The following is a 26,512-nucleotide window of genomic DNA, read 5'->3' as shown; positions in this document are numbered from 1 at the left end:
AATCCAGGCCTTATTACTAAGTTACAGGCCTATAGGTCCCTACATATGGGTGCCTACTACAATTGCTGCATTAAACATACTTCATTATCAAATGTAAATTACGCATATTGTATTTTTAATAAAGCATTTTTTACGCATATTGTATTTTTAATAAAGCATTTTTTTAAATATTAATTTCGCATTATCAGTGTCCTCCATCTGGTGGTTGAAAAAACATCACAATTTCTTCACAAATAAATCACAGTTTTTGGTATTCTCTATTCTTGTTTTCTTCAATTGTCAATTCTCTCCTCAATTCTCTGTTTCTTAATCTATTCTTCCTTCTGTTTAAGCAACATCTAACGTTTTATATACAGGATATAAGGTTATCAAGCAAGCACCTATAATAAGTACAGGTTCAATACAACCATAAAAACTCCTCCTCCTACTGTTGCAAACCAATTTTCAATAGTAGAAGCTCCTTTACCAAAAGTGTCTAATATACTAACAGTTTCTAATGGTTCTAGTTCAGGTTGTAAATCAGATTGGTTCTTTGCAAATTCTTCTATCTTTTTACTCTCATCTGGTATATATGAACAGCAATGCTGAGCTATCAGCATGTTGAAAACACTACCTTTCATTGCCAGTAAAATATCTAAAGCTAATCGATCTTGTAAACCCATTTTTAGGTCGAGCTGGTGTAAGCAGCGTGAAGCGCTGCTGTCTCCAGCAAGCTCTATTGTTAGGGACTTGCTTTGGAAGTGGGACAGGAGATGGGCACGCGCATTGCGATTTGAGCATGTGTACATGCACGTACACCCACGCGCTGTACTCATCTTTTGTCCAGCTTCTGAGGCAAGTCAGCCTCCTGCAATAGAGAGAGAGAGAGAGAGCGCGCGCGCACACACACACACACACACACACACAAACACAAACACACCCACCCACCCCACCCCACTCACCAGGCTCTTTTCTCGCTGCGCTGCTACAGGCTCCATCACGCTCAGGACCTCCCTGATGTTATCTCCACCGCATCGCCTGGCACACGCGGGGCTTCCCTCACTCAAGGGAGCCCCGTACTTGCATCGGCGGCCTCAGCCACCACTTCTGTTTCTTATGTCTACTGGCACACGCGGGGCTCTCCCTCAGGCATGCGAGCCAAGAGTCACCAATGCTCCTCTGGGGCAGCCATTCCGTGGGCGCGGGCTTTCCGCAGCAGGCGGAAGTCCCGCCCCTCGTCAGGCGTGACGCTCCCGAACTTCCGGTTTTCGCCCACAGGAGGAAGCCGCCGGTTATTATTTAGTTCGTACCTGTTACATTACAGAGTTATAGTTCCCTAGATAACCGAAAAATAATGATGAATTCAGTGTGTATTCTTAGTTTGCAGAACCCGTACCACTTCCTCATCTTCGACATTTTACTTTGTGAAAAACGTGTCCGAGTTACAAACGTGCATTTTCCCAAGAGACAGACTGCCGCTATGCTCCCAGGACGACAAGCAGCTGAGGTTCAAAACAGGTGAGGGGCTAGTGGAGTGGGGAATGGCAAGGAACAGTACATCTGCCGGTGGGTGAGCGGATCAGACAGGATATAATGAGGGAAGTCCACAACCCACCGATTGCTGTCAAAACACACGTGGCGTTTAATGCAAAAATGCTGCATTGTCAGTGGGCTCGCAGGGAGGCGAGGAGCTTTCTGAATGGCACGTGGGCATGTGATAATGTCATATCTGCTGAAGAGGAGATGCTGTTTTTCATTAGAAATTGCAATGAAATGTGCAGGCTGCGCCGACCAGCCGTTTGTTATTAAAAGGGCATAAATAACCAGTAAAAGCCCGCTTTGCACAACGTTGAATCATGGACCATTACTCCATTACCCAGTCAGAGTGTGATTCCATTCCACTAGTTGCTGCTGCTAATCGCATTACAAAAGTGCATTTGACACAAACTCACAGAATTGTTTTTAAACTACGTACAAATCAGGGGTAACAAGTCCTATAAAATTGCACAGGGGTACTAATAGCCATATAAATGCAAATACAATACAATACAATACAATACATAAGGATGGTTCCGAACCCGTGCTGCTCCTACCATTGTAACATATTATAACAGCAAACGTTCTAACGGGCAATGACTTTCACAATCGCCTGTCATCATCGTTAAGCGCTAGTGCCTTTGGGCCTGTACATAAAATGTCTGGGCAGTTATCTATTGATAATGCCCTCTGGGACTTCTAATAATGACATAAAAAGCCCCCTTTACAGCTTTCTTCCAAGTATGTTGGTGGGTTCAAAACACCTAACAGGTTCGGAAAGCACACACAGGTAGCACTATAAGTGTCCGATATTAGCAGGCAATGCAAAGACACTATGGGGCAGATTTATGAAGGCCTTGCGCCGCCGGTGCGTCACTTTTTCCCATGTTAAAAATGAAGCACCGGCGGCGCAAGGCCTTCATAAATCCGCCCCTATGAGTTTGCATGTTGCTGAACCGTTCTTTGTGTGTTTTTATAGCACCTTTATGCTTGCATTTTAAGTTATCCTTATATATGTATAGCTCCTATAGAGGTCATCCAGGGCGCTATTCAAATATTCTCGATGTTCTAAATTAGCATACGTACTTCTATGTAACCACTTATTTTATGGGCACTTTTAGCAACCCGTGGAACTTCACTATCCTATTTGATCGCCCACAAAGTTTCTAAGGCTGAGGCAATAATTGTGCAGTATACCTTTACCCACATGGATTCAGTAAAGTACCTACACACAGTTGAATATTCAGGGCACGTTTCTCAAAATAGTGGACGTATCCGCGGTGTGTAAATAGAGATGACATACCCTACCGCTACTACGCATTCATATTTTATTAATGTTTTTATTGGGAATAGAGTGCCCTATTCATGATCCGCCTGACTCCATCTGTACATTGATGCAAAGCTGTGACCCGGAGTTCACTCACAATGCACCCGTTTGTGCCACCTATGCCAAGCTCGGCGCTCTTATAGCTTAAACTTCTCCAAAATCCACGTGACTACTCGAAATCGGATCCAAACACACAAAGAAGAGCATCCATTATGTTCCTGATTATTTTAGTAGGTTTTCGACATCAGATATAGGAAGAACAAAACACATTAATATAGACAGGCACAGCGTGGGCGCGTGAATGTGATGCCCGGAAATGCCCATGAAGGCATGTAACTTCCTCTGCCCTGGTCCTTTCTCTGGCTCTTCCTAACTCCGAGAAGCAGCCCCAGTGTTCCATAAGCAGTTAACAGTACACATGTGAATGTGTCATTAAAAATGCAGTGCCTGGCTCCTCGCGGTACAGCGCCTTACAGGTCAGTGTGGCGGTGAGCTATGTGCTTCCGCTGCTGGGACACAGGGGCTCGGCGGCCTCCTTTGAGGCAGCAGCACACCTGGCTGGATCTCATGATTTACGGTGTCTGGACTTTCTGGACAGACATGAGCAGTCTGCACGAACTGACTAAAGTCAAAGCGGCCAGACTGTAAGCAAGATTAGTGTGAGTTAAGCTAGTGTGCTAAGCTGTAATAAGGAATCTTTGAGGAACAATTTGTCTATCTCTACAAACCTTGTTTTACAACCCCTTTCAGCGCCTTACACGGCATAATTTTGTCATCTCTGCTGCCTAATTTGCGCTTCCCCTATTAGTAATTCCAAACCAATGTATCCCCCCCACCTCGCTGGTGCACAGCAGACCCTGGGGCCTTGTAAGCCCACATTTACGAGAGCGGACAAGTTGCTTTCTCAGTCACTCCGTCATGCTGCTGTCAGTCACCCTTTTAACGTTTGTGCTGTCATTGTTTTGTAACCTTGTGGTGTTGCCGGGCTGATGCGAACAGGTTGCCTCATTCTAATCCTTATCCGTACCAGGCACTCCCACCCCACGGCTTCTGTTCTTCAGTCTTGTCCTCCTTTGGTGTTTGACTGCACAACCTGTACTTTAATTTTGTTATTTGATAGCTATAGTTGTTTTATTTGTGCCTTCCCCCTTTTGACTGCTCTAAAGCGAGCAGAGCTGCTGGTGGTTTCCTTTGCCCCAACATATAGAAAGCTGTGGTCTTGGAATGCTTCTGCTCTGGTGTGCCAGCCAGCAATGCAATAGGTCTCGCGTTTGCGGGAGTTTAAGCTATTGGCATAGTAAAAGGCAATGCCTTTTATTTATGTTTTAAAAATCAACACATAAAAAAAGGCATTGTCATTTACAATGCCAATAGCTCAAACTGTCGTAAATGCGAGACCTATTGCATTGCAAATGCTTGTTCTGATAGCCGCTAATTCTGTATTAACAGCCAGTAAAGCACCAGATGTACTAGTTGCTAATTTATCCACTAGTGTTGACAGCTTTGTAATCTTTTTGTAATTTAAAACAACTTCTAAACATGGTATGATTGCTGCAAAAATGTCTTCTACTAACTGTGTCTCATAAGGGTGTATGATGTTACAACGCGATCTTTTAGATCGCGGTACATCACAACGCAGGTTTTACAATGCAAGTTGTTACCACGACTTGCGCTGTAGGGTGCTGGACTTAGGAATAGTTAGATTTACTATTCCAACACCAGCCTACGTACAGTAGTGAAGGTGTTGTAATAGTAAATCTAATATTCCTTAGTCTAGAGCGCCCTCCAGCGCAAGTCGTGGTAACGACTCGCATTGTAAAAGACGCGTGGTAATGGCAGCGCGGTGTTTTGACCGCGTTGTCATGGATATTCCCCGTCTCATAAACACTACATTTATGTCTGAGATGTAGTCATGGTTACAGCATCTATACAATTTACATGGTACATTTTAGGAAACAGCAAAGCTAAATAGTAAATACCCTGCCAATCAGCTGGCAAATGGAAATAAGTATCTTGTCTACAAACAAAATAAACCACTGGGATAACTGTTTCTTCCCCAGCAAGAATTTGAACAGGTCCTCCAAAACTTCAAATGTGTGTTCACAACTACTAATCCCAATGTGTCTCTTTCTAAACTGATTTCCTCTTTTGTAAAATCATAATTACTTTTTTTTTGTCTGTCCAATTTTAATTTTGGATAGAGAATTTTCTTTTTGCATTCATCTTCTTTCTTCCAAACATTTTTATGAATGTCATCTTTGTCTTTAATATAGAAGATATGAGATCTCTTTTTTCTAATGGCATAATGTATGTTTGTTCAAATGGTCTCATCAGATAGGTCAAATTGTTTTGTATGCCTTAATAGTGTCTGTAACTGTCGGTGGTTTAAAGAAATACCATGCAGTGTCTTGATCTTTTGCCTCTGGATGTAAATTCATGCTTTTCTGAAGAGGTTCTTTTGTAAGAATCAGGTTGGAATTGGCGAAATAATATTCAAAACGTTCCTGTCTATTAAAAAAGCTAAGCAATATGCTGCATGTGATTGCATATGACAGCGGGATGTGGTGATGTCACCTCGTCTGAGGCTGAAGAAGGTAAATGAGCACAGACATGACATAACAATCTTTGGCATCAAAAGCTTGTGTATATTCTTGAACTATTCTAGAATAAACGTTAGTAGAAAATTCATCTTTTGAAAACCATTAAGTTTGTTTCATCTATTGTGTGTGCAGGTATTGTAGTTGCAGGCATAGATACAGGCATCTCTATCTCTTGGGTAACATTTTATCCCACTGAAAATGTTATGATCACAAATAATACAACCCCTAAAATGATCCTATATCTAGCTTTGGTAAGGAAACATATGTTTGTCTACAGTCAAACCTTTGAGTAGAATATAACAGCAAGCAGATTCAATTCTCTGCCTTAACTTCTAAGCAGAACTTGTTCTTCAAAAAGCAGAACTTTTCTTTCAAAAAGCAGAACTTTTCTTTCTTTCGAAAGTTGACTAACGGTTATTTCTTTCAGCTTATATTCAATAATCTTAGTGAGTCATCCCTAACAATACTCCGTCTTTTACTAATTATGTTATCCCTACGCTTCTACTGCAACCTTGGAAGTAGGGAATTTGTTTTGTTTTTATTTATTTAATTAATTTATTTTGTATTCGTTTTTTTTTTTATTATTTCAGTCTCTTTTTGCTTCCTGACTTTAAATATAGTTAATCACTCTCCATTGAAGCTGTTTTCAGTCTTAAGTTAAGATAATGTTAATCAAGTTCTTCATTGCAATAATTGCTTCAGATATTTGTTTTAATTAATGTTGCTTGTCAGTGTGGCATATCATGGAGGCTTAAGTAACTCAGAAATTAGTTAATCTGAAGTGTGTTGTGTCCCACTTAGCACATTTCTCAAGTAGTTAATAAAAGCACAGGTGCACCATGAAATAAACAGTTTTGCAACAATCACTTGATAAGTATAAATGTCCAGAAAGTCCGTTTTGTTTAGATGATTTATTTTTCACAAATTGCAAAATAGGACAGCCGACGCGTTTCGTCCCTGCCGGGACTTCTTCAGGGCTGTATTTACAAAAACAAGAAATATAAACATACAATTAAAAGATGGTCCACTGCAACATCCAGCCGAGTATACAATGGTCCCATACATTAAAAAAGTGAGTCTACACTAAACAGTGAATCCACACTTACAAGCCAGATAACCCAACATTGCTACATTCCTGGAGTTTAACCAGTAATCGATACCCCAAGTTGACATAGTATAAATAAGACATACATTGTTTTATATATTTTTACAAAAATCATTTAGGCAATCTTAGTTGCAGGTTGGAAATATACAATTATAACCTATGATGGTATGCAGTATGTTTACAGGTGAGGCCTCGACCTCTCCTCACTTATCAGAAGAGAATACAGCTTCTGGTGATCTAAGTACCTCTAGGCACCTAAGGTCAATGGGGCCCAGGGTCAAAGATGTACACCTACCATAGGAAAAAATTCAAAATCCAGATAAAGGTGCTGAAACCAGATAGGTGGCAGTCCGCTCTGTCAATCTCTACTTCCACAACTGTAAGCTAAATGAATAAAAAAATAAAAAAATAATAATAAATGAATATAGTGGGAAAGTCCATAAAGTATGTTAAAAACCAATTTATGCAAGAAGAACAAAAATGAACGCAGGAAATGGCAATCAAGGATGGAAAGAGCTGGGCATGCATATGAGCTATTCTATCATCCCAATGGTATCCATAACCACTGAGTTGCATCAACAAAAACCAATATGCCACTTACAACAAGGTAAGTATCCACGTGGATGTTCGAGCGATAGTCCAGTCACGAAGTATCATGTATACAAGGGTTCTTGGTAACAAGTACTGTGATAAAGAACAGAGATTAGGCGAAACTTATTATATTGTATACTTGTTATTATTAAGGATCATCAGATTGGTGGTGTCCTTACCAACATTCATTTATAGATAATACATGGTCAATACACCAGTATATAATTTAAACTGGGTTGAGAGTGCTAGGCACAGGCAAGGAAACACAAGCTAAGGTACAGAGAAGAGTCGACCCAACTTGCCTATAAATATAATTTCCAAGGATCGTAGATGAAATGCTTAGAGATCCAAGTTTTCCACGCGAGAATAAATATATTGTGCACCAACAATGCGATGTGCACTATAATCTACAAACAAAAAGAACAAGACACTTTTTATTGTGGGTCCTGTTGTATGTGATGCGTTCGACAATAGAAGATAACTTTAAATAACGACATGTACCTATGATTTGACCAAGTGCCCCTTATAGCGGATATCCTGCCATCAAAGAAATATAGTCATGGTTCCACCTCCGTAGTCCTAGAAAAACAGGGCGAAACCGGAAAAAAAAAGAAAAAAGATGGATAAAAGCTATCCATTATGTGAGCAATAATGTATACTCACAACAGTGTATATCTAAACAGTCAAAGTTGTGCTTGATAAATGGGGAGTAATATTAGCTACCCTCTATCCCTCTGGTCAAACTTAGTGACCCCAATCATAGCCCCACCATTGTTCATTACAAAAGATCCTTATGTCAAACAATAAATAACCAAGAAACAAAGGGGGAAGTAAGGGAAAACCCTCTAGGCACTATGTACTTCAAAAATAAAAATTAAACTTATCCTAAGCCACTAGGGAAACGGAATGGACAGCACTTACCTCGGAGTAGATGAAAAAAGCGGGAGATAGCCGCCCCAACGAAAGGTCCCTCAGTTTGTATAACGCCTGATGGTGACCAGCCATAACTGCACCGGTATATATACCAGCCTTAATTGTGTAACAAGAATCACCTGCGTGAAAGTCGGGACAAGCAGACTAAAGAATGTCGGCATTGTATGGCCGCCATCTTGACCTAGTCAAAGGATCTTGGTGTAATGGCAACATTAGTAGCAGGAACTATTCCATGACATACACGGATTCAAAATAACTTAGTTATTTGAAAGGAAATAGGGTACTAGCTTGTGTTTCCTTGCCTGTGCCTAGCACTCTCAACCCAGTTTAAATTATATACTGGTGTATTGACCATGTATTATCTATAAATGAATGTTGGTAAGGACACCACCAATCTGATGATCCTTAATAATAACAAGTATACAATATAATAAGTTTCGCCTAATCTCTGTTCTTTATCACAGTACTTGTTACCAAGAACCCTTGTATACATGATACTTCGTGACTGGACTATCGCTCGAACATCCACGTGGATACTTACCTTGTTGTAAGTGGCATATTGGTTTTTGTTGATGCAACTCAGTGGTTATGGATACCATTGGGATGATAGAATAGCTCATATGCATGCCCAGCTCTTTCCATCCTTGATTGCCATTTCCTGCGTTCATTTTTGTTCTTCTTGCATAAATTGGTTTTTAACATACTTTATGGACTTTCCCACTATATTCATTTATTATTATTTTTTTATTTTTTTATTCATTTAGCTTACAGTTGTGGAAGTAGAGATTGACAGAGCGGACTGCCACCTATCTGGTTTCAGCACCTTTATCTGGATTTTGAATTTTTTCCTATGGTAGGTGTACATCTTTGACCCTGGGCCCCATTGACCTTAGGTGCCTAGAGGTACTTAGATCACCAGAAGCTGTATTCTCTTCTGATAAGTGAGGAGAGGTCGAGGCCTCACCTGTAAACATACTGCATACCATCATAGGTTATAATTGTATATTTCCAACCTGCAACTAAGATTGCCTAAATGATTTTTGTAAAAATATATAAAACAATGTATGTCTTATTTATACTATGTCAACTTGGGGTATCGATTACTGGTTAAACTCCAGGAATGTAGCAATGTTGGGTTATCTGGCTTGTAAGTGTGGATTCACTGTTTAGTGTAGACTCACTTTTTTAATGTATGGGACCATTGTATACTCGGCTGGATGTTGCAGTGGACCATCTTTTAATTGTATGTTTATATTTCTTGTTTTTGTAAATACAGCCCTGAAGAAGTCCCGGCAGGGACGAAACGCGTCGGCTGTCCTATTTTGCAATTTGTGAAAAATAAATCATCTAAACAAAACGGACTTTCTGGACATTTATACTTATCAAGTGATTGTTGCAAAACTGTTTATTTCATGGTGCACCTGTGCTTTTATTAACTCATGTTATAGTTCTATCTGAACTGGCATTGTGTTGGCGGGTGTCGTATCAGTGTGCACATGATCCCCACCCAAGGGTACAGATAAGGGGAATTCTTTTACATAATTGGTTAAATTTTTGTATCAGGTGCATCAGTTTCAAGGTTCCGCCATCCTCCTTGCTCCAAAAACACATTTCTCAAGTAGTAGGTCCATTCAGGTCTTGAATACCTTCGACAAAGTTACTTATACCAATAGATTCTGTTTCTATGGTTATTGTAGGCGGTGTGTGTTTGATTGATACACTTGATGTCAATTGATTTTAACTACATGGCCATTCGAATCTCCAGATTCGTCCTTCTTGTTTCACACTTGTTTATTCATCTGCCTTTGTGAAACTCCAACAGCTTCTTCAAAGTGTACTTCCACACCACTCTGCGATATTTCAGGAACTTGCACTGATGTGAGGTTTTGTATCTCTTCTCTCCTTTCTTGTTCTTCTGATTGTGCTTTTGCCGGTGCTTTCTAACCTGGTTCAAGAAAAGGAATTCTTCCTGTGGACACCATACTGTCTGATTGTGTAAAGGTATCCCAGCACATTTGACAGCAGTGCTTGTGATCAGAATACCTTGGTAGGGGGCTTTCTACCTTGGCTCCAAACAGGACTTCTGCACATGTTTCTTCACCAACATCAAGTCACCACCATTAAGGTCATGTCACTTCTCCTGATGTGGATTGGCAGTGGCAACTCAAACCTGGTGAGAAACAGAATGCATCACGTCAGCTAGTCCTGTGCAGTAATCGAGAATCATGTCACCTGTGATGTTCACAAGTGCGCTTGCAGATATACCAGGCAATCTCATTGTGCGCCCCATTAGGATTTCATGAGGCGATAATCCTGTTCTCCTGACATGAGTACTTTGAATACTCATCAGTACCAGTGGCGATGCATTTGCCCATTTCAAACAGGTGGAAGCACAAACTTTAGCCAAGTGGGACCTCAAGGTTCCGTTTACTTGTTCCACTATTCCTGAAGCCTCAGGACGATAGCTACAGTGTAATCTCTGTTCTACTTGAAGAGCCACACACACCATTCTAAGGACTTCATTATTATAATGAGTCCCTCGGTCTGACTCTGGAGAAACTGGAAAAAAAGCCAAGAAAGCGGAGATAAAATTATCTCCCTATTACCTAGCTGTCGCTAACACCAGTTAGCGACCGCTAGTAGGAGATAGCGACCATCTTGGGCCCCACTTTGCATGTCAGTGATATTTATCACTAATGACATGCAAAGTGGGCGTGCCAAGATGTTAGCGACTGGAAACAGTCGCTAACATCGCTATCTCCTATTACCAACTTTTGGAGATATTCGCGCTAAGCGCGAATATCTCCAAAAACTAACACCTGCCCTGAGCAGTTCTTAGCCATGTTATCCAATGGGAGGTGGATAATATGGCTAAGAGCATTAGCTCGGTAATGCATGAATATCGCTGACTTTTCAGCGATATTCATGCATTGGGGCCGTTTTTTATCGCATTTGCGATAAACCTTGATAATAGCAAGGTTTATCTGCGATAATTTCTGACGATGCTTAGCGTTAAAAAATTCGTTGTTAAGCATCGTTAGCGATAAATATCGCTTAACGTTGGTAATATGCCCCTGTATCTTTTAAATCTGGAGGTAAATCTTCAACTCTTCTTACAGGGTGCAATCCTACAGCTGTTCCTTGTCAGGACATTTTAAATTCAACATCTTCATCGTGAGGTTGAACTCCACACCCTCCATTGTGCAGTAAATTGTGCAATTTAATTTGCACAAAAGATCTCTTCCTAATTGATTTACAGGACTAGAATCACATATTACAAACGTATGGTTTTCTTCAAATTAACCTATTTTTTACAGACACTTTCTCTAAAAACTGGGTTTGCTATTTGTTTATTTGTAACTCCTACAGCTAGGATCTTCTTTTCCAAGAGGGGTAGTTTTGGGATGTCCCTTGTCCTAACAGTGGATCAGGTAGCTTCGGTGTCAATAAGAAATTACATTAGGAGGCCATTAACTTCTCCTTCTGCGGATGGTCCACTTTTGTCTACCTCCATGACTGCGCCAAGTACGCAGACTTCCTCCCCCCTCAGACACCTTCATTGGGAATTGTCAGAGTCAAAATCTTCATTTTCCAAAGTAGGTATCTGTTGGAATGGGTTTTGATTTTGAAATGGCTTTGGATTTGCCCTTGGTACCTGATTCACATTAAATCTAAGATTTCCCATGTTCTGTGGGGCCAATGGAACTTGTGGAACCTGCATTATAGGAACTTGCGACTGTACTGGCATGTGCATTCTTTGGGCCGGCATCTGGACGAGAATATTTTGCATCTGGGCGAGAAAACTAATCAGGGTCAAACACCATGGAGATGCCCTGGCAACACTGCATTCACCCCAAATAAGGGCAAATCACTGTTTAAAAATGTCTGATATTTCATTCAATCCATGTGTTGCTGTATTAAATTTCATGATTAGTAACGCCTCTTGTTGACTCAATTTCTGCTTTTCGGACGCAAACGGCCGCAAAAGCGGCGATACATTTTTTATCGTCGCCTTGTTGATATTGTTATGTTATGTTAATGTTATGTTATGTTAAAATGGAACTTTTATAGCGCAACGGCTACTCCAAAGGAGTGTCCCGGCGCTTTGAGCTCCTGACCAAAGAAAAAGAGCTGAAAAAACATAACAATAAAAGTGAAAGAGCAGGGGCCTAGAAGATGGGACAGATTATCCAGCGAATAGCCACGTTTTTAAGTCTTTCCTGAAGGCAAGCAGGTTTGCGGTGTTTCGCAAAGACACCGGTAGAGTATTCCATAGCTGAGGGGCAAGGAATCTGAAGGACCGGCCGCCTAGCCGAGCCCTTTTGACGCGTGGCACCCGAGCAAGAGCCAAGGCTTCTGACCTGAGGGATCGTGCAGGTCGATAGAAGTCCAGCCTCCTCTGAAGATATTTGGCACCATTGCCATGCAAGGCCTTATGGGCAAGCGTCATGGCCTTGAACAGTATCCTCTTCCGCACCGGAAGCCAGTGAAGGGATACAAGGAGATTAGAGGCACTGGTGCGACGGTGTAGGCCAAAAATTGCACGCGCAGCAGCGTTCTGGGTGACCTGCAAGCGCTGGAGGAGGTATTCAGGCAGACCCAGATATAGGACATTTACATAGTCCAATCTGGACCCTATGAGTGCCTGGACAGTGATCCTCCGATGTTCCACCGAGAGAAGGGGAAAGAACTTGCGTAGCATTTTAAGGATCCCAAAGCATGTTCCCGTAAGAGTAGAAACCTGGGATTTGAGCGAAAGCTCGTTGTCAATTTTAACTCCCAGGTTCTTAGCCCACTTAGAGGACTGAGCGGGAGGGAACATGTCAACAGGCCACCATCCCTGCCAATCTGGTTCCGATGGGCATCCGAAGAATAGTATTTCGGATTTGTCCGAGTTGCACTTAAGGCTGTTGTGTGAAAACCAGCTAAAAACAGCCCCAAGGCACTCACGGATCCTTTCTCCATCGAACTCTTCGCTCTTACAACAGGTGAAAAGGAGCTGGGTGTCGTCAGCATAAGAGACGATCCGGGCCCCGTAGGACTCCGCCAATGTCGCCAGAGGGGTCATAAAGATGTTAAATAGAGTAGGGCTCAATACAGAGCCCTGAGGCACTCCGACTCCCAATGGCGGCATCTCGGCGGACCCAGGTGGGACCCAGACCGTCTGCCGGCGGTTGGCCAGAAAGGAACAGAACCAGTTGAGCACCGTCCCCCCTAGTCCGATGTCATGAAGTCTAGTGAGGAGATCCTCATGGGGGACGGTGTCAAACGCCGCCGACAGGTCTAACATGACTAACATCACCCTGCCTTCCGTGTCCAGCACCTCCTTAACGATCTCCGAGACTTCCAGGAGCGCCGTCCTTGCTAGCATAAATGTCTCCTTCAATCTTTTCTGCTTAAATTCTTCCTCATTAATACAGTTTTTGCATACCTCAGGGTCTCATCTAATTGGTTTGTCTACCAAAAAATCACGTTTTTCTGTATGTGCATAATGATCACTGGATGAACCCAAGAACAAACTGTGACATGAATCTCCCCATGTCACGTTTCTCTGGATTTTCTGGTCCACTGTGTTGTTTAAACTCCTGTAACAATCATTCTTAGTAAGCATGCACATACTCTTGTGTCTCTTGTATATTTATATTAATTTCCAGCCAATCAATGTCTCTTGCCAGAACTTTCCCTTTCAAAAATGTAATCACCTCATTGTATCTTATGATTACCACAGGTAAGTGTGCACGTGTGCTCGCTTCTCTCGATGTTTCAGAATGTGGCACTACAATGTCAAAGTACGTATTCAAATCTGTCTACAAAACATTTCAAATTCTAACAAATCTGTTGACTTGTGTATACCATTGTACCGGATTCTCTCTCGTTTTCAAAAAATTATTCCTAAATGTTGCAAGATCACCTCTACTCCATGGCACATGAACATAACTTCTACCTGGTATTTCCCTCATTGGAAAAGTATCTGGAGGTGCTGGTGGTGGCTTCCTACTTGCCGCTGCTACGTCTGATGGTTTATTTTTCTGCTTCTTTTCCCATTTGCTCTCTAATCTGTCAAAATGATTCAATTTGCAGATGCATTTGACCAATTCCACAATATTTACCTCATCCCTAAAGATCGCATTGTCACAATAGCTTCATCATCTAATTTTGCTCTAAAGCTTCTTGGTAGTGGGACACTCTTTGAAAGATTGGCTTCATATTTCCCTGCCAATTCAGCTAACCTGTCATGTGTGGCAACTGCACATCTCGTGATTTCTTGACTCAAATATATCAGTTTGTTTTCCTGATAATGATCCAAATACAAATTATCTGGACAAACTCTAAGAATCTCTTCTAATTCTAACTTTTAATTTCAGCACATCTAAAAGTCTTGCCCATTCTTGACTAGCAAGGAGTCTAGCTGATCTCTCCACTCACTCTCAGTGGGAAAAGTCCCATCCTTATCTTGTCCCATCTCTCCCTGTGCAATGGGTGTCGTAAAGACAATCCCCCTTCCTTCTCTCAATGATTGAACATTTTGCAGTGGCATCCAGACAACAATTTGTGAATTCTGCGATGTCGGGATGAACCCTATTGCAGCCACTCCCTCACAACTCCTTGAGCTGCAAGATTTAGAACAATATTTAATGGGGCAGTCGCAACTGGCATTGCCTATGTCTGTACTGTCACAACTTGTGATACTGGTACCAAACAGTCTAAATCAAAGCAGTAACACATGGAGTTATTACAGTATGAGCCACTTCAACAGGTGGAGGTGCAATTTGAAGTGCTGGAAATGGTCTCTTAATCGGAATTATACTCGGCTTGACAGGGGCTTTAGCACTGTAGCACTACTAGTTGTATCTCTATCATTGACCATTGGTGGCCTCCTTCTTCTGGGCTCCTTCCGCAGCCCAAGTTGGTGGTAAAAAATCTAGATGTCTGAGTAGATAATGCTTTGACTTTCGAAGCCCAGGCTGTATTATCCTATATCTTGGGTCTAAGAAGACTGTGATCAGAAGACTCCAACAGGCCCAACATGCTGCCATAAGGCTGCTATTCTCTATTCCATAGTTTTGCCCGGTCTCTATCCTCATCCGCAGATTGCATTGACTCCCTGTGGACAAGCGTGTCCACTTTAGGGTTCCTTGCACAGCCTATAAAATCCTAGTTTCCCAGGGATCCCATTCTGTCCAATTTGCTTCTTCCATACCTACCCCCTCGGGCCCTGCGCTCAGCTAACCTTAAGATGGCCTGTGTCCCACATGTTAAAAGAGTAAGAGCTGGAGGATGCACTTTCCACGCCAAAGCACCTGCTCTCTGGAACACACTTCCTCTATCTTTTAGGATCATTCAGAACCATCGGCCATTCAGGAAAGCCCTGAAAACCTGGCTGTTCCTAGCTTAATGCTCATGTCGCCCTCTCTGTTTGTCTATTTCTGAAGCTGACTTTTCCTGAGACTAGCGTTGGAACATCCCTGAGCTAGACATACACTAGATGCGCCGGCTCCTGGCTGCCTGACCTGAACTTTGGCAGGCTAAGGATTTCACAGCCCTGTGGGTGTGACCTCCTCAACCTGGCAAATGTGCTCAAAGCCCTCCCCCTCATGACAAGGGGGACTATCACTGATTGCCTCAGACATGGGTGCTTCAGTTTTAAGCCCTGAAGTCCCCAGGGCCTAGTGTCAATCAGTGACACTTCATCACAGAGTGGGGTGGGGTCAGCAGTCTCACTGACCCTATCTCACTCTGTGATGAGTGAAGGACTGCTGCCTAAGGTTATCCAGTGAAGGAAGGCAGCAGTCCAAGCCCTCCTGGGACCTTCGAGGCTTTCTGCTCTGGGAGCTGCAGTATAGGTAAGTTTTATGTTTTTCAATGTTTGTTGCATGCATACATGTATGTATAAAAGTACACATTTGTTGTGAGTGTTATGAATGGGGGTGTGGGTGTATCCCTGATATGTGAATGCATGGGTGTGAGTGAGTGAGTGTGTATATATTAAGGGTGGGCGGATTTCACGATTCCGTCAGATTTCCAATTATTAAAACAGAAACCTCATATATTCAAGATAAAATAACAAGTATTTCTACATGCTAGAATGCATATAGTCATTTCACAAAAGTGAAATTAATCTTCTAGCAAGCAGTAAGAGAGGTGATGATTTTGAGATCCTCCCTAACCTAGGGGGAGAACCAAGAAGATGCCTTCAAAACAAAGAGCACATCTTGCTGAACGATTCGAATCGGTGGTGGTCCCATCCTCTTAGGACTACCACAAGCACAGTTATGGGCACAAATACAGTCCCAATTAAAAGCCCCTGCAAAGCATTATGGGACGAGATTAGCAGTGGGAAGTGAATATTATAGTATCCAAATAATTCTACAAAGAGCTGCAGTTCACCTCATCATCCCCAGATGTACCTGATGAGGCAAATGCAATAAAATTTAAAATATTATACATCAAGCTGCAGTTCACCTTGTCATCCCTAGATGTCCCTGATGAGGCAAATGCAATAGCATTAAAAATATTATACATCAAGCTGCAGTTCACCTCGTCGTCCCTAGATGTCCCTGATGAGGCAAATGCAAGAGGGCCCGATTCACAGAATGAACTTAAGACTCAATCCTAAACATACTACTATTTTGGTATTCACAGAATGCACTTACTACTTTTGGCATTCACAGAATGAACTTACTACTTTTGGTATTCACAGAAGTTAGGATTTTGTTTTAAGTTTGTCTTAAGACCGACTTAAGACACACTTAAGACAGACTTGAGACAGACTTAAGACAGACTTAAGACAAAATCCTAACTTAAGTCTGTCTTAAGTCTGTCTTAAGTCTGTCTTAAGTTTGTCTTAAGACAAACTTAAGACAAAATCCTAACTTCTGTGAATACCAAAAGTAGTAAGTTCATTCTGTGAATACCAAAAGTAGTAAGTGCATTCTGTGAATGCCAAAAGTTGTAAGTGCATTCTGTGAATACCAAAATAGTAGGTAGTTTAGGATTGAGTCTTAAGTTCATTTTGTGAATCGGGCCCAGAGCATTTAAAATATTATACATCAAGCTGCAGTTCACCTCATCGTCCCTAGATGTCCCTGATAAGGCAAATGCAATAGCATTTAAAATATTATACATCAAGATGCAGTTCACCTCGTCGTCCCTAGATGTCCCCGATGAGGCAAATGCAATAGCATTTAAAATATTATACATCAAGCTGCAGTTCACCTCGTCGTCCCAAGATGTCCCTGATGAGTAAAATTCAAAAACATTGAAACCCTTTCATGAATGCTAATAATGATGCTAATCTTATCCCATAATGCTTTGCATTATGCCATTATGCTTTTAGTTGTATTTTTGCCCATAACTGTGCTTGGGGTGGTTCTACGAGAATGGGACCACCACTGAATTGTTCAGAATGATATGCTCTATGTGCCCATGGCATCTGCTCTGTCCTCCCCCTAGGTTAGAGGGGACCCCAAAATCATCACCTCTCTCATTGTCTGATGTTTATCATTACCATAGTTAATTTTTGTGAATTGGTTATATGATTTTAAGCATGTAAAATTGGTTTATTAAAGCATTATTTGATGTAGTTTAATAACTGATTCTGTCACGGGAATTACTGCTCATGCTTAGTATATATGTGTGCATGTGTGGACTTCCTGCTCCCCTTCCTGCTAAGAAGACCAGCCGCCACTGCTTTACTATGTATGAAACTAAAACTGTGATTCTGCAACACATTACCAAATCACAATTTGAGGTTGCAACAATGTGCAGAATAGGTATTTGGAAGGGGCTTATTTAGGGCATCCTTTCAGAATAGCGATTTGCATTTGTATGCATTAATGTTTTTTTGCATTCAAATTCTGATCACAAAACATTCATTTTTTACAGACTACTCAAAGGCAGTGGTAAGACATTCACAAATGGGAATGGTTCCATAAGGGACTACTTCCCCTTTTAGAATGTTGAAAAAAATATATTTTAATAGCAGGCAGTCATCCCAAGGACGACTGCCTACGCTTAAAAAATGTTAGTTGATGTAGGTCAAATTTAGACGAACTAGGAATCTATTTTTGTGAACCGACCTATAAATATATAGGTTGATTAGCAAAATCAAAAAATGGTCACAAAGATTCTGGTCACAAATTACGAACAGTATTTTGCAACCAGTTCTACTTACATCTGGCCCTTTTCTCTTAAGAGCCCATGGAAGGTAGGTAGGAACAACATATGAGCTTTTTCTCTACAAAAAGTTTAATTCTTTATGGCCCCCCTATGGAAGATGGTATTCCATCATCAGCAGTACATTGTGGGTTGATCTACAGGAAAGTGGGGGATTGGAGAGCACCCTTTGTCCCTGGTGCTACCTCAATTGTGTAATGAAGTGCTGTATTGGGGAAGGCTGAACCCTTTGAGTGGTCCCCCAGTGCCCTTTTTGCAAGATACAGTGCTGGGCTAAAGGCACATAAGCTGCTCGACCTCAGGACCCTAGAAAACCCAGTGACTTCAATTATATTTGTTTCCCTCAGCAACATAGGCTTAACTCACAAATATTTTCCATAGAGAGGCAGATTGTCAGGTAGAGCTTGGCCTCCGATAAAAACTCTTACTTGTATACAGTAATTTGTTGTAATCTAGAAACAAAGGGACATATTTCCTAAAAGTTCATGCAGTGGTGGGTAGCAAGCAAAGTTGCTGCCCTACATTGTGTGATTCGAAGAGCTAAACAGTGCCATATCTGCTAAGATATGATGATTTTCAGCTCTCTTCAGGCTGCCCAGTTTCATTGCAGACACCCTTGCACCATTCAGCACGTTTGCCCGAGTTACAGGCAGCCTTGTTGTAGTGCAGAAGAGGAGACCTTCCTGCACTAAAAACAATCCTAAGAGGCGTTTTCCTCTCAATGTGTGATGCAGAATCCATAGAAGGAGGAAATAAGGATAAATTAACATTTTTCTCTGTGTATGCCATGGTTGCAGTGACATACCCTTGTGCCTCAATCCCAGGTTTACTGATTTTAGTAACTTTTGGATTGAGCTCAATTCCATGGGTGGATGCCCGGGAAATGGCCATGATCTACCCATGGAATGACTAGCTCTATCAAATGTAATGCAGCACAAACCACAGCATTTACAAGACATGCAAGGCAGCGAAAAGTGCCTTACTTAAGTCTTTGTATTGTCTTGGCTTCCTTGCATGATGCAAGGACAATGCAAAATCTTAGTAAATCTTGGACAAAATGCTAGTTGCGGGTGAGTAGACACTCTTCTAAAAATGGCAATGTTGGGGAAGAGTGCTAATTCCCTCTAGCATGCTGGCCTCAGTGTAAGGGTGTGAAATCAGGAAGGGTGAGCATTTATCAGAACGGGTGAGACTTATACAGAAAGGGGTGTGAGGATCTATCACAATGTCTGTAACATCATTTCATGGATATTAAAGTTCTACTACAACAATAGATAGACTTGATAAATAGTACGCATGTGAAATAAACAGTAATTTGTTCTTAAAATGCAATCTAAGCATTTTACTGGTGACTCCGTGTCAGTTTACAGTTTAATAATAACCATACTGCTCTCTGTTTACATGACATGTTTTGCTGAATTCCTCACTGCTTTTATGTACCTGTAGATATCTTTTTTTTAAACGTTTTTTATTGACAAACAAGCCAGGGCAGTATACAATGTAAATTTTCTCTCTTAAATACAAAACCAAACAGAAAAGCAGAACAGAAAATTATACAATGAAAATGACCCAGCACATTTCCTGAAGTCTATGTTTGACCAAGATCATATCCAAAAATAATAACACATAAATAAGCGTCACATCTGAGTACCCCCAGACCATCAATAACCTAGACCAATAATAAGTCTTAAAGAAAGTTGCCCCAAATTTTGCCAACTTTTCCCCTTGATCTAGTTCCTCTAATCTTGGCTAATGACAATTCCATAGTATGGATTTCATTGACAAGAGCCCACCATTCCATCATATGAGGTGGATTTACAGATATCGATGCTCTAGCTATAACCAATCTTGCACAGGACAATAAAATATTTAACAGATCTTTGTTTAGAGTATTAGGTGAGTGTATGCCCAGTAAAACAGAAGCTGCTGACAAGGCAGCACCGATCACTTGTTTTGAGATAACATATTTTCAATTCCCAACCAATACTCAGTTAATGATGGGCATGAGTAGAGCATAGGTTCAAGGTCTGCTGCCACCAGACCGCATTTAGGGCATTTAGTACGATCACTAGCTATATTATTTTGCGACCATTTGGAAATTCTTCTTGGAGTGTAGTATAAGAGACATACGGTTTTATATAATTGAAGCCTTAAGCTTGAAGATTGTACCACTCTATTTATGTTACAGCATGAAGAAGATATGTTCTGAGCGGTTACATTTAAACCTAATCTAATAGTCCATTTTAAAGCCAATTTAGGACAATCATTAACTTTGCAATGACTGAGGCACCTATACCCTGCACTAATTAACGATTTCTTGTTTTCCGGGTATAAGCATGACCAAATGTCGGAATCACTTACTTCTCTCTAATTCATCTTACGTATGAAAAAATCTCTTATTTGCATATATTTAAAACGGATCAATTCTGGCAGTTTATACAAAAGTTTAAGTGTTTCAAAATCTAACAAACCCACTTTACCATATAGATCTCCTAAAGAATTTATTCCAAAATTGGCCCAAACACGCCCTATTTTATCACGAAAAATTCCCGGAAACCCTGGATTGTCCCATAGTGGCAATTTAGAGTGGAAAAAAGAAGTTCTGCAAATAGTCAACATTAGGTTCCAAATTCGTACCGCATCCTTAGCAGTCTTAAATTTTACCCGTTTAAAATAATTCGGGTCATGCACTCTTGCCAAAAATTGATTCACATTGCTACCTAACATAAACTGGTGATAATAACATTGGTTATTGGTAACAAAAAGACTACGAAGACGTCCCAAGAAGGTGGCAAAAAAATATGTTCTAAAGTCTGGGAAGTTAAGGCCGCCTTTATCAAGTGGGAGTTTTAATATAGAAATCTACCTTCGAGACTTTCTATATCCCCATATAAAACTGCTGAGAATGCCATCCAGTTTTTTAAAGAAAGAATTATAAACACATAAGGGAATGGATCTGAAAAGATATAGAAATTTCGGTAAGATCTTCATCTTGATTAGGTTAATCCGCCCTTAAAGATTAAGTGGGATCTTGTGCCACTTCTTCAGAAGGACTGCCACCTCCTTTAATAGAATATCATAATTAAGTGAGTTTATGTCCCCTATTTTAGACGATATTTTCACCCCTAGATACGTGGCGGCCTGACACATTCCATGCACTGGAGAAGGAGATTTATAGTTCATTATGACTTGAGTTTTATTTAAGTTTAATTTATAGCCAGAGATGGCTCCAAAATGTTCAGCTTCCTCAGTAATCCCTTCTATGGAATCTGCCACATTTGTTGTAAACACCGCTAGATCATCAGCGTATGCTGTGATTTTAAGGACATTTGCCCCATATTTGAAGGGAATAATATTAGATTGTGTCTGGAGAGCATTTATAAATGGCTCCATTGAGAGAGCAAACAATAAAGGTGATAACGGACACCCTTGCCGTGTACCTCTTAAAATTGGGAAATTAGGAGACATCATACCTGCATAGCCTATTTTTGCGTTGGATCCCTATACAGAGCCTGTATACTTCTCAGATATCGTCCCTTCAGGCCAAATTGAGTCATAACTGCCCAAAGATATTCCCACCCCGTCATGTACCTGTAGATATCATGAAAACTACGCTGTGCAAGACAATATTCTTATGCACATGGAAGTTTATGGCGTATAGAATTTGGCATGTAACATGTTTGCCTTAGATGCACTGTATCCTTCAATTGATGAAAACCCACATGGACCTCAGCTCAATTTCTTTACTTTCAAATCGCTAATGTGTATAGATAATTCATCAGTACACAAGGAATACTGCACTAAAGCTGAATTTATTTGAGACAGATGTTACCTAAAGCTTCTATTTAAAACCCTAAGAGTTGTTTTTGTAATTGCTGACGAGAATTACATGATCAGTGTTTTGGCTTTTTCTCATCTATATACGTTTTGGAGAGAACTATTTGTTTAACACTCGTGTAATTAGCACAGTGTTAGTTAGATATGTTTAGTTTTGTTCAAAAGCACAATATTCTTTCTGGAACAGCTTGAAATATTATCAAGAAGCCACAAACCCACATGGAATCATAGCGGGCTGTGGAGATACTGCGGGACATATTTACAAGGGAATGGCGGAGCGTGGCGCATAGCACAAAATTATAACGCCACGCACTGAAATTCCGAAAATGTTGCAAAGGTACGGCACATCCCTGCATTTTCCCTAGCTTTGGTGCTAAATTAAGCTAACTAATGCCAGTGCAGGCACCCTTGTGCAAGGGTGCCGATGTTACAGGAATGATTGTTTATGTGCTGGAAGGTGTCCCTTACTGCACATAAACAATCACAAATGTCGATTTGAAATTTCTATGTGTGCTGTATTGTGCAGCACACTAGATATTGCAAATCGTCAATTTTTTTAATTATTGTTTATGTGTAGGAAGGGACATTGTTTTACACATAAACAATAATTAATTGCGTTTTGCTATTTCTATGGGTGCTGTACAATGCAGCACACATAGAAACAGCAACAATTAGGAGTATTTCTCCTCATTTCGTCATTTTAAGACCAGGTATTCCCTGATCTTAATTTTGATGCTGGCTCCTATTTACGCCACCCTTGTAAATAGGTAGCAGCATCAAAATCAATGGGTGTTGTGGCAGAACGCCCACCGCAACACCCATTGCCCACTCTTTTAACACTAATTATAGCAAGAAAGGATGCCTTATTTACAAGGCAGCATTAAGCCATGTTATGTGGCTTAACGCTGCCTACTAAATAAGGCGAAGCTGCTATTACCAGAGGAACGTTGTTAAAAGTGACATTCCTGTGGCGATTGGGGCTTTAATATGCCCCTGCATTTGTTAAGAGTGATCAGGAATATAAATTGTGATATTTCTATGCGCACAATGATACATTGAATATCTCTATGACGAAAAATGTGTGGTGCCAAAAATAAATTTGTATAAGAGCTTAAGATAATTGGCAAATCTTTACCAATGTGTGGTTAACAGTTATAAGAGACTGGAGATTTAAACTTCACTCAGGTTTTATCTCATGCACTTTTCTATTGATTTACGGTTTTGTTACAGGTGCTAGAACTACTCTGCAGATATTTATGGAATTTAAGGAACTTTTCCAAAAGTGATATTCTGAAACAAAGGACTGGCATCCATGAAGGAATATGGTTCACCAGCGTCATCCTTTCCACTGTCACCTGCGCTATTGGCCTGTTTGGTAATGGACTTGTGATTTGGTTGACTGCATTCAGAATGAAGAACGTGAAAAGCAACTTATGGTTCTTAAACTTGGCAGTGGCTGATTTTGGCTTTCTCCTCTGTTTACCCCTTTGGCTGACCTCCCTGTTCTTGGAGAAATGGCCTTTCGGTACCTTCCTGTGCAAGACCCATCACTTTGTATCCACTGTGAACATGTATGCCAGCATTTTCATTCTGACAGCTCTCAGTATTGACCGGTGCATCTCTGTGGTATTGCCTCTCTGGCATCGTGAGCACGCTTCTAGGCACCTTTACTTCTACATCTGTACAGCCCTCTGGATAATCACTGTGGTGCTGAGTGTGCCTATACTGCTGCATAGCAAGGTGACACAACACCCTGATGGGCAGCAGTGTGACCTGGCCTTCTATGGAGAGGAGATGTTTAATGCTAACAATCTCTTAATAAATTCTTCAAAGTGTAGAACAGAGATAACTATATCAAGTACTCTTGACATGTCAAACCTTTCAGAATCTAATAAAGATCACCTAAGCTCTTTTTACTTAGAAGTCACAACAGAGGACAGAAATTACAGTGCATTTGAGGGGAAGATCCATGGCAACAAAAGTGATGGTATCCTAGTTGTTGAGGATATATTTTCCATTGTTCAGACAGTTTTTACTTCACTGGTTTCAAGTAATGCTGAGTTGATCTTTCCGGAGCTTCCTTTTAACCAACAAGACTGCCAGAATGACGACTGGCAAAAGTCCCTGCAGAACTGCACCAATGCCAGCGAGGCAGTCAAGTGGCATCAGATGCTTTCATCAATGGAGATAATTCTTATTCCATTGCTTGTTATTGGCATCTTCGTCCCATTGGCCATTATTGTCTCTTCTAACATCCTTGTCATCTTCAAAGTTCAAGAGTCTCAATCAGGGAAGGCAGGGAGATTCACTAGACTTTATGTGGTCATTCTAACAATGGTGGCGGCATACTTTCTCTCATGGATGCCCATGACGGTGGCCCAGATTATGATAATGAAAGCTGCACAACAAATGGATCTTCAGCAGATGCACAGCCTGATTTCCGTTATGCCTCTGGTCTCTTGCATAGCATCCTTCAACAGCTGCCTAAACCCCATTCTTTATGTGTTGATTGGCCAGAAGGTGAAGGATAAGTTGAAGGAGTCACTTACTAGCATGTGGCAAAGTATTACAGATAATTCTCAGTCCCAATTACAGCGGGATCAGGCAAATTAGTATTTTAAAAGTTGATCCTTTTTTATCAGTGTCAAACTTAAAGAATAGCAGCTAACGCCTGATTTCCAAAAGTGGAGTGTCAAAACATATTGTAAAGGGCCAGTAGAGGAGGATGTATTACCAGCCAATCTATACACTTTATTTGAGACGAGCTGACATTATTTAATATCTTCAGATATGTTTGTGGAAAATGGGAAAAGTAGGATAGGTTGATTTTTAGTGTTCTTGATATAGAGTTAAAATGCTTTCTCTCTAATGGTTATTATAAACTATTTCTAAGATAAAGTTATCAACAGCAATGGCTTCCGATTGCCCAATAGAAGTCTTAAACTGAAAATCATGAATGCATGTCTTTCATTCTTTCAATTTATCATGTCATGCTAACATAAGAATTACAATGATATTTGCACCCTACTTGTTTAGTATTTTTTCCATCCTACATGTAATAAAGAATGAGAGCTCAAATTGCAAAGTCATTTCAGTTATAAACTTAAAACTCTATCTATGTCTGCCAGCGGTTCACACATAGATTCCTGGCAGGTGTATATGGATTTACTACTGCAGAGATCTCCACCACTATTTCTTAGATATTTGCTGGTCTAAATCTGTGAATTAGGTGGAAAGTGGGCTTTTCAAAGTTTGGTATGCCTTGTAAATTTAAGAATGCCCACAAAGCTTTCCTTTGTGGACATTCACAACCCCCTATAACACCCCTACCTACTCTTGAAATGGTCTGCAACTTATTTTAGGATGGGCAGGGGACTGGATCATGCCCAGGGTTCGTGGGGATGTGAAATGCTTCATCCTCAGAGAAACATGTTTTCCTCTTAGGACTTGAGGAAGTGCATGCACATAGAAAGATATAGTTCACGTGCTCAGCGGTGTTTTGAGAACTGTGGGCCTGACTAAGACCTTGGTGGATGAAGTACCATCTGTCAGGGTGGTGGATTGCATTAACTCTGCCACCCTGATGGACTACTTTCTGCCTTATTTAGAGGTGACTGTCAGCAAAATGGTGATCTTAGTTTGCTAAATAGAACTGCCATTATGGCAGTTCTCTTCAAGGTCCTGAAAGTTTGGTGGATCACCGCTCTTGATTTTGATGGACTTCAACCAAACTTTTAACAGTTTATTGAAAAAACAAACTCCCAAAATGAGAGTTTATGTCTGAAAAAGAAAGAACTATTGATCCTGCACCCTGTGAGTTTTCTTCGAGTGTATGAGAGGGTCATTATTATTTTTTGTCTGTCAGACAGAATAAAAAGGACATCTGACCTTCTACCCAAAATAGGACCAGCACTGTAATACTCTTTCACCGACAGCCCATACTCTGTCGAACTGTTGACAGAAGCTTTCCAATAGTGAACCTAAGAGGGACTTGTTGACAGAAATCTAAGGGTTCACCCATCTATAAATGAGATGAGACAGACCAAGAGTTTGGTGGAATGGGTACTCCATCACATATGTGATGGAGTACCCTGTCTGCCAAACTCTAAATTAGACCATGTGTATCCTCTGACCACACTCCTGCATGTTCTGTAATCACATGTAGCATGCAAGATTTGTATGCCCTTTATGATGAGCAGTGTTTGAATTTGCATTCATGTTTGAAAATTGTTTTGGAATAATTATGTTTTTATTATGCATGGAGTACACACCTTTTTAGAGAGCTTCATATTTTGAAACAAACCACCATCTAGCTTGATTAACAATGCAGGATGCTGTGTATGATGACGATCTGCCCGCCTCCCTCCCCACTGCTTTGCCTGCTCCATTTCTGCTTGCTCCATGTCCATCACACAAAACTCACTTTAA

At 40.9% G+C, this 26,512-nt stretch overlaps 1 protein-coding gene across 1 annotated transcript in view; it reads left to right on the top strand.

Annotated features, from left to right (window-relative positions):
- LOC144766745 (N-formyl peptide receptor 3-like) overlaps window positions 1-25,291 on the top strand; it is a 106,621-nt gene extending 81,330 nt beyond the window's left edge. Inside the window, exon 2 of the mRNA XM_078650493.1 lies at window positions 23,315-25,291. Coding sequence (XP_078506619.1) covers window positions 23,315-24,697 — 1,383 coding nt within the window. The 3' untranslated portion in view covers window positions 24,698-25,291. The remainder of the gene's footprint in view (window positions 1-23,314) is intronic.
- Window positions 25,292-26,512: the final 1,221 nt, after the last annotated feature.

Source organism: Lissotriton helveticus, chromosome 7 (genome assembly GCF_964261635.1).
Source record: "Lissotriton helveticus chromosome 7, aLisHel1.1, whole genome shotgun sequence".
In the NCBI taxonomy this organism is placed as follows: Eukaryota; Metazoa; Chordata; class Amphibia; order Caudata; family Salamandridae; genus Lissotriton; species Lissotriton helveticus.
The sequence above is the reverse complement of the archived record's forward strand: the minus strand, read 5'-3'. Positions and strand labels throughout refer to the sequence as shown.